This window comes from Sus scrofa, chromosome 1 (assembly GCF_054392235.1).
Source record: "Sus scrofa isolate SSC_HxYL_T2T_F1_AM1 chromosome 1, Sscrofa_HxYL_maternal_Yorkshire_Landrace_v2.0, whole genome shotgun sequence".
In the NCBI taxonomy this organism is placed as follows: domain Eukaryota; kingdom Metazoa; phylum Chordata; class Mammalia; order Artiodactyla; family Suidae; genus Sus; species Sus scrofa.
This window is the reverse complement of record NC_139383.1, coordinates 52,151,835-52,166,367: the sequence shown is the minus strand read 5'-3', so window position 1 is coordinate 52,166,367 and position 14,533 is coordinate 52,151,835. Positions and strand designations below refer to the sequence as shown.

At 33.1% G+C, this 14,533-nt stretch overlaps 1 protein-coding gene across 50 annotated transcripts in view; it reads right to left on the bottom strand.

The window, feature by feature from the left end:
- RIMS1 (regulating synaptic membrane exocytosis 1) overlaps positions 1–14,533 on the bottom strand; it is a 462,151-nt gene that overhangs the window by 92,069 nt on the left and 355,549 nt on the right. For 49 of the 50 annotated variants that reach the window (XM_084959111.1, XM_021072879.2, XM_021072912.2 and 46 more), the window contains 2 exons: positions 8,002–8,114; positions 1,937–2,103 (listed from right to left, as the gene is read on the bottom strand). The exons of the other annotated variant lie outside the window; for it this stretch is intronic. In XM_084959111.1, the coding sequence (XP_084815237.1) occupies positions 1,937–2,103; positions 8,002–8,114 (280 nt within the window). The remainder of the gene's footprint in view (positions 1–1,936; positions 2,104–8,001; positions 8,115–14,533) is intronic. 50 annotated transcript variants of the gene reach the window in all.

Here is a 14,533-nt window from a genome sequence, read left to right as displayed (position 1 = left end):
TGTTTAGCCATTAGCTTTACTGCCTATATTTATATAATCCACTTACATAAAAATAAACCTCAGCTCAAGTGTGTTCTAAACTGCAGAGAAGGGAAAAGCAAGCTGAAAACAAGGAAATGCCTGGAGAAAACTGATTTGCCATTAGGAAATTTATCTGTACCTTTTTAGGTAGGTCTACCTCTACCCCCACCACCTTCGATGAATAAGACAAGTCATATGAATCAAGGGGACAAAAAAATCCTCTATCTTTTGCGTCTTGTCATGACACAGGTATAATTAGTGTCATTTGTTAAACCATTTATTTTCTCACCAGGTAAGTAAGCTTGGTTCCAACGCACTACCCTATAGTTTCTTCTCACTCTTTGTATATACTATAGTCCCTGTTGTTGAGCTGCCTAAATCTTCTCTGTTTTTTGCTTTCTTCCTCAAAAATCATACAGCTAAATTTTTCCTAAAAATAAATTTTTGAAGAATCTATTCTGAAATTTCAAGAAAATGACAGTGGACTCACACATGACTCTCACATCCATTAGTAACATGAATTCTATTAACTAGTCGTACTTTATGGGGCAGGACTCGGGGTACTTACCTATGTTGTAAACAAACAAAATTACTTCAAGATTTATGGTTTTGTAATTATTTAGTAAATGGTTTTTCATGACTAAAGGTGAAAAAGTCTTTGTTTAAGCCCTATTGATCAATATTTTGCTCAACTGAATAGGTTTTGAAACATACCTTAATAATATTTCAATAAAAAGGAATCGATTAGAGTAATTGTTACCTCTTTATCCTGACAGCTCAACTTGGCTACATTCTTTAGCCCTTATAATTCTTTCTTAAATTTTAGTGAACTTAATACTTTGTTAGGACCAGATGCTGGAGCACACTCTAATTAGAGATAAAACATGTCCTATTCATATTCTGATCTATTGGAATTGCTCTTGGAGATTCTTAGAGTATGACATTGTTAATTAACAGTAAGATAATTGTTCTCAATTTGCTTCAACAGATGAGTTGGGTGCGAAGAAACTGATGAAGACGGAATGCTTGAGGATACATTTTTATCTTACATCATCTAAATGTGTGATCATCCGTGTCAGACTTTCAGGGTACTAGAAAGATGACTGCTCCTGCTTTGGACATTTATATTTGTTGGACTTCTCATCAACCCCCAAATGCCTACAATGAAATTTCTATTCCTGAAATTAGTTAAGAATAAATATAAAGTATGCCTGGTCCATACTGAGTCTGTCTAACTTAAGATGGCATCAGATTCCTGGGATCTTTTAACTTTCAGCAGGGTTATGTACCTTGTGAGAACCAAGGCAACTGTGTCGGGATTAAACCAATTTCATGCAAATCTCTTACAACTCAACAGAATGGAAAATAGGGATGTGTATTTTGTTATCACATCTACCTGAAGACAGACCAACTGCTGTATGCTTTAAGAAGAGATAAACAAACTATAGCCCATGGAAGATGTAGCCCACTTTCTGTTTTTCTGTCAATAAAAATTCATTGGAATATGACCCTGCTCCTATTTTGCAGAGCTTCTGCACCTCAATGACACTGTAAAGCAATGTGACAGAGACTGTCTTGCACAGCCTGAAATATTTACTATCTGGCCCCTTACAGAAAGAGCTTTCTGACACTAAACTAAAGAACGCCTTGTGGATTTAATCATGTTAGAAGGAACTCGTGCGAATGCGACTCAAAGTCATCTCTAAAAATATGACCATGGTTATAAGCCTTATCTGATAGAAAGTACCAACCTGAGCAACACTAAAAAACAGTTCACAAATGCTCAACCTACTCTAATCCCAGGCACTTCAATGAAACGTTTCTGCTACTTGACCTAAACTTTATTTTATCAAGAATATTCAGGAATCCAGGTGCATTTTTAAATGAGTTTGTACAAAAGGTGCTGCCCACTCACCTAATTCTGCCCCGGGGGCGCTCAGACTGCTCCGACAGGAAGCTTGTGCTGCTGAGGCGGGAGGCACTGCTGGTGCGGGAGATGGCGGACACGTCACTGACATCACTATCAGATGATTTGGCAGAGACGTTATCACAGCTTCTGTACTGATCTTTATGTATGTTATACTAAAGATCGAAAACAAGAAAGTGTGAGCGCCATCCTCAGATCATGGAAAAGAGAGACATACATAGTGAGGTTAATGACTACTTGGCCCCCATAGAGTAAAAATGCACTTTTCAAAAACACAGGTGTGGATCTAAAATAATCCAAAAGCTAGCATAATATATGATTTCCAGGACAACGATCCTGCATCCTTTGAGTGGTAAGAAGTGGTTTATAAGGACTGAATCATAAAATAATCAAAAGTGTATATGCTTGGGTGGAAAATTAATTGAATAAATGATTCTCATATCCTTAGAATCTCAAAGTAATATTATTTATCTTCTCTAGCACACCAGTTTCTCTTTTCTTGCTTTGGTTTTCACTGTTGCCTACCAGTTTTACTCACCTTCTACTCTACCCATGGAAGAGACTGCTTCCACGTGTCTATGCTTCTGGAGTCTAAAATTTCTATTCAATTTACCTACAGGCTTTCCCTATCTTAAGCCACACTCTTCAAATTACATCAAAAAATATAAATCTCTGCACAAAAGGGCATATCATATTAAAGTGGAGGGGCTGTGCCAAAGATAAGTAATGTCATGGAGGCAAAGACCAGACTTTGGCTTTCTTTCTATTATGGTTTAATTAGTCATTTTCAGATTTAAATTATCAACTAATTGTTGAAAGTAAAAAATTATCCAAAAATGATTCAACTAAGTGTTAAAAATGGAATTCCTATTAAAATTTTAATACACACTACATCTCATTCTTAAATGTTTCTTTATATCTGTCTTTAATACTCATTACCTAAGGTCTTAGAAATCTTTAGGTAAAACATAAAAACTTATGAAGTGTCAGGCAGTTGACCTATTTTTTTATTTTGCTCTCTTATTACAGTGAATCACACACTACATAGCTTTATTTAGTCTATATTTTTATTTTACATGTTTTAATCATAATGAATAGTATAGTTATCTAAGTATAAACAAATTTAAAATAACTATATAAATGATTTTCTATTGTTAGATACTGGAAGGTAACATAACTTCTTAAAATAAAAGAACATGTAACTAAAGGAACACATGACCAAACGCTGGGATTTTTCTTATCATGAAATTTAATTTTGTTAAAAAAATTTACGTAAAAAAAATAAATACTTCTAAAAATAAAAAAAATTTGCACTTATATGCTAAGGTGTGAAAATATCAAATGCTTATTAAACTTGTTAATATTTTCTGTGTTCCATATCAGATGAGTTTTAATGAATCTGAAATAATCCAAACACTCTATCTCTAAAAATTTGTTTGAAAAACTGTCTTGCTAATGATCACTAGGCAAAATTATGCTAAAATATGGATCTGTATATACAGAAAGAATTATAAGACAATAATACTTTTAAAAGAACTCCCAGAGAAAGGATCATGTTTATTTAATAATCCTTCAAATGAGAGTAGTTCACGCCTTAGGTATTTAAATATTAGTTTCAATTTTCTACCTCTTGTGTGCATGTGCTGGGCAAAGAATTTCATGTCAAGCATGAAAACATTCCAAATTTATAGAATATCTATAAAATTATCTCTCCAAAATATGTTTTCATGATTGCACAATTTGTTTCTGAAAGTCCTATGCTACATTTTAATACCAAAGGAAATTCATATATGTTGTTATGTTTATAACTGAGCCATTTATACAACTTCATGTATTTTATAATGTATTTGATGTAATGTGATAGCATTTTATCACTAAATCCTGTCATACCTGATAGTCTACTGCTGACTTGACAGGATTCTTTTCAATTACAATTGTTTTTTATTTACAGAATAGATGTAAAACTTAATATGATCACATAGTAGAATCTGAATTTAATACTGTTACTGGGGTGTAAACATAGTTCCTATATTACTTGTTTCTGAAACTATTTTGCTAAATAAATTTATAATGTAATTATTATAATGTTTCCAAACACTGTAATGATGACTTTCCCATGAGACAATATGAGTGAACTAGTTTCTAAGACAGTAACAATTTACCTGGCTGTAGGAGATTTTCTAGCATTGTGTTGATCCCCAGAACAAATGCTCCCCTTATTCGGCAAAGGCCATTAACAAGCAGTGTAGACTATGACAGAAGAACACGTGAGTGTGCATGGACCTATTAATCCTCCTTTTCTATATGTCATCACTTCCTCTCCTTTTTGTACATAGACTTTTGGTATTCCATCCAAGAGACAAAACAAGGGATCTTAAAAGCCTGTATGTCATACTAAAATTTTTATGTTGGGGTAAAGAATTATTCTGACTATAGATCATGGTTTTCCTCACACTGGTTATTTGAAGGAACTGAAAGGCTTTTATACTCACTTTTTACTATTACATTTACTTATTTTCAAAATATGTTAAAAGTTTAATCACTTTGACTTTTCATCAAGCATAATTTGTTAAATTTTCTATTTAACAACGGAATGTTTTAATGGAAGTACATTCGCTATATTTTGAGAAATGTACCATCCTCAGGAAAAATGTAAACTGATCGCATAGCAGGGAAAAAAATCCCTGACGTGAGGGGAAGTTCTAACATAGAGCTGCTATTTTGACAAGTAATAATAAATGCTCAGCAGCTACCTACAAAACCTATCACATCAAGCCTGGTTGCTGTTCCTGGGTTACAGAAACAAGGACTCTTGTAATAGGAATGCCTACATGCAAATTCACTCTCTAAGAATGAATTTCACTCTATCACCAAGGCATGCGACTCTGTCTAACATCAATGAAAAAAATAGCACAGTGTCAATTTTAAGGATACTGAAGCAGTTTTGTGTTCTCTCAAATGCCAAGTTAGGGCTAATTCTTTACTCAGGATGGAGTTAGGTTCACTCAATACTTTAAGGAGGTGCCAGGTTTGAAACATCTTAGGAATTATATTATATGTGTCTGCTATTCTTTGCCCTGAAGAAAATCTACTTCTGTTGGTATTTAGTTAAAAATATTTTGAAAACACCTAACCATTTTCTAATTTGGGAGAATTTCAACTATGGTGTATTGCTTCATCCAAAATGCCAAATGAATTAAAACACTAAAATCAGTAGAGGAATAAAGTTCCTAATTTAATGTACATTAAAGTATTAAAGTTATGAAATTACTGGAATACTGGTTCTCTCTTTTTATTTTTCTTTTTTTCGCTCTCCTGCAGCATGTGGAAGTTCCTGGGACAGGGATCAAACCCATGCCACAGCAGTAACCCAAGCCATTACAGTGACAATGCCAGATCCTTACCCCACTGCACCATGAGAAAATTCCAGAAAATACTGGTTTCCAACTATATGAATAAATACATATTTGGAAACTAAAAAGGCTGAGGTAAAAGGATAAAAATTGAGAAAGAAATGAGAGAGGTTTAACTGAAATTCCTACTGGAAACTATTTAAAAATTTTATTGTAGGCATTAGGCCATAATGTGAATATTAGAATTGTGAAGAGTATTTACCTTTTGCTTAATGTATAAAATTAAAAACAATTCAGGTGACTAATGTGTTAATGTGTTTTTGGATCCTATACATGGAATTACATGCATATGAGCTTGTTCAAATCTACAAAGCCAATTTGGAAATATAATAAATATGCTTATTAGTTGACTATAAAAAATAAAAACAAGCTAATTGTTATTTTATGTTATATATTTTCCTGTCCTATATTCTTATAAGGTTTTAAAGACACCATCTCTTTGATCTCACACTTGCTGACATAATTTATAACAATTTTATTTGCAGTAAGAGCAACAGTAATATATTTGAAAGTAATTTTTTTTAATATTCAAATGCAATGAGAGAGAAAAAAGAAAAGGAAGGAAGAATATAATGATTTAACTGCATGCAAATTAAAAGCCACAGAAGAACCTCTGAATCAAACTGGAGTCATGTGTACACTCAATGATGTCCCAAGAGGCAAAGGGCAGCGAAGTTCTGGGTCAGGAGCCTGAGGGTTTTCTAATGTTGATAAATCACCTCCTTTCTTCTGAGTTAGTCTCAGTGTTAATAAATGTGGTGAACAAGAGAGCTGGAATAGAAAATCACTTTGAGGTATTTCCAAATTCTAAATTTCTATCCAGCAGAGAATTTGGAATCTCCCAAGATAATCCTACTTTTGATTCATGATGAATATAAGTGTCAGTGGTGGTTTAGACTTCTAGGGCACTTCATTTTGCACTTTTTTCATCAACTGATAAATGACTAGTGGCCTAGTACACAAAGGCTTTCAGGATTTTACTCTGATTCTTTATTTACCTCCTTCTTGTTTCCTACACTGACTCTGTCACCAGTGCTGTTCTATTTGACCTTATCCTTTGATATAATGTTAAGAAATTGGTAATGCAATTCCAACTTTAATGAAGCATTTCTGGTTTACAGAAACTTTCCAAATACCAACATGCAACAGTGGAGGAAGAAAATCTAACTTGTGCTGACTCCTAGTTCTTACTGCATTTGTGGTAAAAGAAAACAAAAAATGATGATGATACACATAAAAGAGACAGACAAATAACTGATTAAATGATAATACCATAAAGAACAAACCAGAGAAAAGATATGGAGCTGGAATCAGCAACTCTATGGAACATCAGGCTACTTCACTTACACATATACACTCTCTTGTATATAAAATAGACAATCAAGGACTTATGGTATAGCAGAGGGAACTCTGCTCCCTTTGCTGTAATAATCTATATGGGGAAAGAATCTGAAAAAGAATGGATATATGTACTGTATAACATTCTCTTTGCTGTACATCTGAAATTAATACAACTGATAGCTATAAATCTACTATACTTCAATACGAAAGTATATTTGCTTACTGATTTTCCTTTATTTTGCTTTACTGATTTTACTTTTTTAAAATGTTGTTTCAGCCTCCTAGTGAGTTGGGGCCCACTGAATCACAGTGAACCTAGCACCATCCAGTTGGAACACTTCTGCAGCTAACCTAAGATGTAAAGCAACAGATGGTGTCCAACACAGATGACACTATGGTGGTCTGGTGACAAATCAGATTTTGCAACCACCTCTACTTTTTTGTGTTAGTCTCTGACTATCTAGCTCTATGATGAACCACCTCCAATATTTAAAAGTGAGTAGGTTTTCCTAGGTTCATGTAACAAGCTAACAATATTGATTTAGTACAGTTTTTATTTTTTAATTTCTAAGACATCATTACTTGACATCAAATTTTAATACACGTTGTCCCAGAGTGGCTGCTGCCACTTTTGTAGTACTCTAAAAAAAGAAGACTTTTAAATAAAGAAGATAATACATTTAAATTGCTTCATGAAGTATAAAATTATGTGCATAATTTAATCAAAATTACAGGTGCCGGTTGTCAGTTTATAAACTCCTTATCGCATCCTTAAAAATAATACTGGAATGTAAATTAAACATTTGATATCACTTGAAAATGTGGATTTCAGTTTCTCAGCATTTGAAATGTTACTTTTCTTACTGAAGACAGATCAATAAGAAATCCCACATCACATAATTTTTGGGACTTGCTAACAGATCTCCATTGGAACATCAACCCCAAATAGTATTTAAGGCTATAAATCTGTATCTTCATACTTTAAATACAATGATATTCAAGCAATAAAATGGCTTCATGTATCTTATTTATGTAAATCTGACTACTGACAATCAATCATTAAGTGACCAATATCAAGTACTTTCATTTTCCTTTTAGAAAAACATTTAACCCAAGTTAATGGATAGTATGTTAACAGTGTTACATCTTATGAAAATACCAAGAGGAGAGAGGTTATGATTCAAGGTGATCCTCTGAATGATAACCTCTCTCCTACAACTTGGTGCTTGCCAGTCCTATTTGCCACCCAGAGTGGACTTTTTAACAGGGAAACTATTGGTTGGATACTACTGGTTTTACCTTGGAATATTGCTCGCGATCAAGTTCTTGACTAGACCCAGACCCTGCTGTCTGCTTAAGTCGATGCACTTTCATTTTCATCTGTCTTGTACGCTCCTCCACTACTAAGCTTGCTGCAAAAACACACAACGGGAACCTATTAAAACACACGAAGCACCTCTAAGGAACCAAGTGGTTTAAGATTGCAATGCTTTTGATATGACTTCAATCAAATAAATCTTAGAAAGAACATGATTCATAAACAAAAGGCAGAAGATACAGTGCTAGCAACTGTCACTCTAAAGATGAACATGACTCAAATCACACAGAATGGGTGACACGAATGTTAGTAACAAAAGCCAAGGACCCTATTTCTTTATCGGATAGTAAATCATCTCAATTCCATTCATAAGTGATTATGGGAAACCAAATTGAATTGTGAAAATATGCTTCCTGTTGAATCAATAAGTTGTTGCATGTACATATACAGAGAACACACATCTGCATACGGATCACATCACACAGACATGCACGTTTATTTACATGCCACACATACCACATAACATCCTCAGCTACAAAAGTCACCTAAAAACTGCGTTAACAGAAGGGCATCTGCTTTCCTGAGGCATTCCTATTAAATGTTCATTTCTACCAGCCACTCTTCACAAATATTTGCCAGTCTCAAAAATGGGCTTGTTAAGAGAAAGATTTGTTTTCTATTTCTGACAGTTATGTCTGGCCACATATATAAAATTCATGCTTTTTGAGAATGTGGTATAGAATTTTAGTTCTTTAATACATAATATATAAAGAAGTGTATTCCAGTTAAGCCTTGGTTAAAAACCTAAGAGGCAGATGTGACTGTTTAGATGGGAAAAATTACAGTCTTCAATAAAGTGTGAATTGTTTTAAGTCAAAATCCATCATAAGCAGCTTAGCTTTAAGACCCTGCCTTTTTCCATTCTTATAAGTGAAAAGAATGCAGTTGTGTACATATACCTGTGTTGTAGGAGGCCTATGTTTATTCTCTACAATTTATCTTTTGCCAACTTTCCAAACTCTTCAACCTCTGCAATGAGACTACAGTTTATTTTTAAGTTGTGTATATACACACATATATCAGATAAAAAAAAAAACCCTCATATTTTTTTGTGATTAATGCATTGGGGCTTCTGCCAAGACGCCCTATGATATAAAGGTTAGTGGAAATTTCAATATATTTGACTAACTTGGCTGCTAATTTAATCACATACAGGAGTTTATAAAAACACCTGCTGACAAATTTTTTTCCATTGCAATGATTAAACACTGCTTATGATCCCTGATAAAAGATACTAACACTTATTATAAAAATTAAGTAAGTAAGTAGCTTTTATAGTGTCTTCAAGTACAGGCTAATAGCCCATGGGATAAATACATGGTTTGAAATTTGTGGGTAAATGTTTTAATCATACTTCTGGCACCAAATTACTAGATGTTAAACTTTGTTTAAATTCAATAAACTAGATAGACAGCATCAATCGCTAATGTCACAGTTATGTGAATGAAGCGATAGCACACACTTGCTTTACACTGTTAACTTGAGATAGTAAATGATGACTTCGAGGATTAAAGAAAGGTTCGGTAGAGATCTTGAGAAAAGTAGTTCAAAAATGTATTAATTACTTGACGATATACAAGGAATCATAGTAAGTATTATAAAGCAAATGCTACTCAAGAATAATTAGGAATTGAGACAAACTTATTGAAAAATGTGTTATATTTATGGAAAGTCATAGAGCAAACAAGAAAATATAATCATCTGTCTGTTCTCTGCCATCTGCCTATGACTTGGGCACCTCTGGGTACTTGCTCTGTCCTTTGCTCTGAGCTTTGAGGAAGTCACATGAACTCTGATCAGTTGTACTCTACAATTAAAGCTTAAAGGAACTGCAAGTAATCTCTACTTATGTTAAAACAGATTTAAATGATGTGAGCTTAATATTCTCAGCAATGATGTTAATTTTAAGAATTTTTTGACATTGATTAGTCCATAGCTTTGTGACCTTCACATTTATAATCATGTAATTCTTAGGGAGGACAGTTACTTGACATTGAAAAGATTATCTCCCAAGAACTACTGCCTGAAGCAGTCTCAAAGAGTTCTGGTGATTTAATCTTGCCAAGGTAACACCTCGTTTCTTTAAACAGGGTAACTTAGTTTAGGGCATGGCAGCATTAAAACTTTATTTTGCAAAACTCAAAACCAAATCATAGGAAAATAGTGGTAGCCTAACTAAACTGAATCTTAACATGCAACCCCCACTCCCACCCCACCCACCCACACCTGGACTTGGGGAAAAAAACTTTATTAGGAAAGAAATCAGGCCACAAAATTCCTGTGTGCCTTAGGGACACAGCAGGGGTGGCTGAGCCATGAGAAAATTAGGGAATGGATTCAGATTCTTTTCAAGGCTATACATGATTAGCAAAGTACCTGTGAGTTACAGTTATGCCTTAGAGAAGACCATATTTTTCATTTCCAAGAATGAAGGATAGTTTTCCATCTAATGAACCTGGAAGACTCTTTGGGCAGTTTGTTTTATTATTAACTAGTATCTCCAGTTGTTTTCATTATTTTCTAAAACCAACTCCATCCAGACTAGGAATTCTGAAAGCTCTTCAAAAGTTTACAATAGGAAATGAGATTTCTTTACTTTCTTGCTCTCATTTCATTTTTTCTCTTTACTAAATTAAATGTGGTCTTTATTAATAACTCTTGGACAAAGCTACTCTTTGTGTTCTATAGATCTGCTTGTGGTTGTGGTTGTCTGTCATTCTGCTTTCAAGGTAAACTCACTGGGTACTGAAGCAGAGGCAGAAGAGACAGGACCAAGTCTGATACCAATGACAAACGGCAGCAGCCGAAGCCAGAAGGCTTTTTAAAGGCTTTTAAAAATAGCAACAAGAAAATGAATTCTAAAATGGTTTTAATAACTTTGCTTTGTCTTTATAAAAATTACTAATATACTATCTTTATTCTTAAACAAGTGAAAGTTGACATCTTCTAATCTGTCAAAGAAAGGAAATCTCCAAATTAACTTTTTTTTTGGCAAAATCATTATTAGACCCCCTTGACTTGCCAGCAAAAATGTAGTTTCTCTGCTATATCCCTATTTCTTGCTCTCAGATTCCAAGATCTGAAGCAAAATGCAAATAGCTTATCACTAACTTACTCAAAAAGTCAATTACATATAATTCACACTTAAAAAAATCTCTCGTTATTTCCCGATGACATGGGTACATTAGTGTGTATTCTGAAATAATTGTTTATACAAGTGTCAGGTTTCAGTAAAATGGTTTTTCATAAACGTCAATTAAGAAGCTTCACTGTGAATCTGTATTTCTTTAGCATTTTTACAGATTTTGCTTATTTTGCATTTTATTTTTCAATTACATATTGTGGAATAAATTTACATTGTTTCTGGATTATTATTATTGTTTCTGTATTATTCAATACAAAGAGTAATAAAAAGTTATTAGCTAAAATAGAACGTTTATCAAAAATCTGAACCAGAAGACATGACTGTTAATGAACATGATTTATACAGAGAATAACAGATATCGGTAATGATTAAAAATGAATCTTTAGAATATGATTATTTGTTGAATAGCTCACTAAAAGTAAAATAAACCACAGCCCAGAGAACTCAAACATCTTACTTTGAAAAGAATGATTACTGATCACAATTTTAATGCCAATAGCAAAATTAAAATAAGACATAAAATATTTTCTAATTCTTCCACAACTCTACCATTAAATTCACATTTTAGGAGCATTCTGAATACTGGTAGCGTGCTAAACTAACAAAATCATTAAGGTGTCAGTTGCTATACCTTTATAAAAAGATTTTAAATTTGAGTGGACTTTTGGGGTTTTATTTTTTTTAATTTCAAAACTGCCACAAAATAAAAAAGTTAAATAATCTCTCTCATTTTCTATAACAAACATAATTATCATGTGACTTTACTTAGTCTTTTAATGAAAACACAGCTTACACATGGTCTAGTCAAAAGATAAGGATGTTTACTTTAGAAGGTATTTCAGCTATAATTGCCCATAGAATGATGTAACATAATTCATTTTCCCTAGGCTCTAGGGAGTAATTAACATTGTAATTATATTTTATTGTTTTCTTTCTTTTTTGGCTATGCCTATGGCATATGGACATTCCCAGGTCAGAGACTGAATCTGAGCTGAAGCTGTGACCTACACCATAGCACTTCCACTGGGACAAGCTGAATCATTAACCTACTGCACCACAGCAGGAACCCCAACACTGCAATTTTATACAGAAGTTGTTTTATTTTTAATGCGGAATTTTCCACTATGCTTTCTACAAGCTGAATGATCTGTTTGATGTTGAATAAACTGTGCTTTTTAATTTACCTAAAAGATATTATTGAACTTAACCCACTTTCTTTAGATCAACTTACGGCCACTTTCATTTTTAAACTCTTGCATTTTTATCAAATGAATGTACATATATCAAATATCAACTTAACATTACAATGAAGAAAGTACAAAACTAGAACTATTTTTAAAGGTTCAGTTAAAACAACATTTCAGCTAAAATAATACATATTTTGCTATGATTTTTTAATATCATATTATGAATGACCTCTGGTGAAACTATGAAGGAACTGAAATCATTTGCAAATGTTGTATTTGTGCCTATATGCATTTTTCTGGATGTATCCCTTCCATGTGATCATTAAAGAGGACTTACACTTAAAAAAAAAAAAAAAAAAAAAAAAGCTTAAGGAGTTCCAACTGTGGCGCAGCAGATATGAATCCAATTAGTAGCCACGAGGTTGCGGGTTCAATCCCTGGCCTCGCTCAGTGGGTTAAGGATCCAGCGTTGTCATGAGCTGTGGCGTAGGTTGCAGATGCAGCTCGGATCCCGAGTTGCTGTGGCTGTGGCGTAGGCCGGCAGCTATAGGTCCGATTAGACCCCTAGCCTGGGAACCTCCATATGTCACTGGTGTGATCCTAAAAATAAGTCAAAAAAAAAAAAAAAAAAAAAGCTTAAGAATCTCTAGTAAGTATTCCCACACTTATTTTTAATAAGTATAGATTATTACATCACCGAAAAATTTCTATAGTATTACCTCTTCCAAAGAGAAATGTGACTTTCTGGGAAACTCCTTCAACTTAGCAGATATGTGTGACTTGCTTTAAAATGTTGTATGTATTATGGTTCTGTATAATTCAAGATGTTTATCATTTATACATTAAATTTGCATAAATACATTTTAAATATTATTCATGAATTTACAATTATTATAAATACAAATTTGCTCTGCTCTTCAAATTCCTTAAATCTTTCACATTTCTCCCTATTCATCTAGAAATTAACATGAGTTTGAAATTGCAAATGTTTGTTTCTCTCTTAAAAAAATAATCCATATAATATATTGTTAAACCTATATTTCCAAGTATTCTAGGTGAAATTAGAGTGTAAAAGAAAATAGAAAAAATGAAAGATTCTATATTATCAAATATATTAAAATAAAAAGATTATGAGAATCTTATTTTATAATAAGGTTTGGTAGTACATGTGTCAAAGGTGAAACATGGAATCTTTGGACAGTATAACCAAGCTTGTCTAGTTAATTACAAAGGGCTATCACACTTTATGAACAGAGAAATTGATGCCTCTGCTTCCTTGCTGTTTAGTAATAGAATGAGAATTTGGCAATAGTGGAGTCCCAACCTTGGTCCAGTGCATGTCTTGTAAAGAGTGATGACAAATGACCATGCATCTTGGAAGTTGTCAGGTAGAATTAAATATGTGAATGAAACACCTCCAATGCCTCAGTTATTGACAACACTGAAAAAAATCCCTTCTCTGAAGCATTTTACTTACAAAAAAATTACAGTAGTGGAAACTGAAATATTAGATGATATAATAGGAAACATGGAGATTATAAAGTAATAAAAGATGAAAAATTTTAGCAGGCTGAATCTGTAACCATTATAAGCTAGAGACACAGCCTGAAGAAAAAGAAAGACGGCTTAACATTTGAAAATTCAAAACTGCAATACTGCAGTTCAAAAGCATACTGTTTTAGATTTTAGAGACTACAAGTTAAGATGTATGAACATTCTCCATACACCTGGAAACAATGCAGTAAAACAGTCAGAACCAGGACACAAAATACTGTCTGTCTCTGTTACCAAGTTCTCATCTGTGAAATTAAGAGGTTACTTAGAATAACTTCCTCTATTGTAGTCTATGACTCTATATTATTTCAATAGAGTACTGATATTTTTGTCACATTTTTGAAAAAAATGGAAAACAACAACTCTTGCTCTATTCCCTAATTTCTAGCACCTTTTTATTTGCCAAATTATCAAAATTATAGATGTTAAGGGGGGAGAAATTATTAGTTATATTTTACTTTGTTATTTTCTATCATTTTTTCCCAATTAAAGGATAATGCATTTCTAACATGCTCATCCTTATTTTTGGACATAGTTATAGTAAGCAACTTTGATATAATAAATACA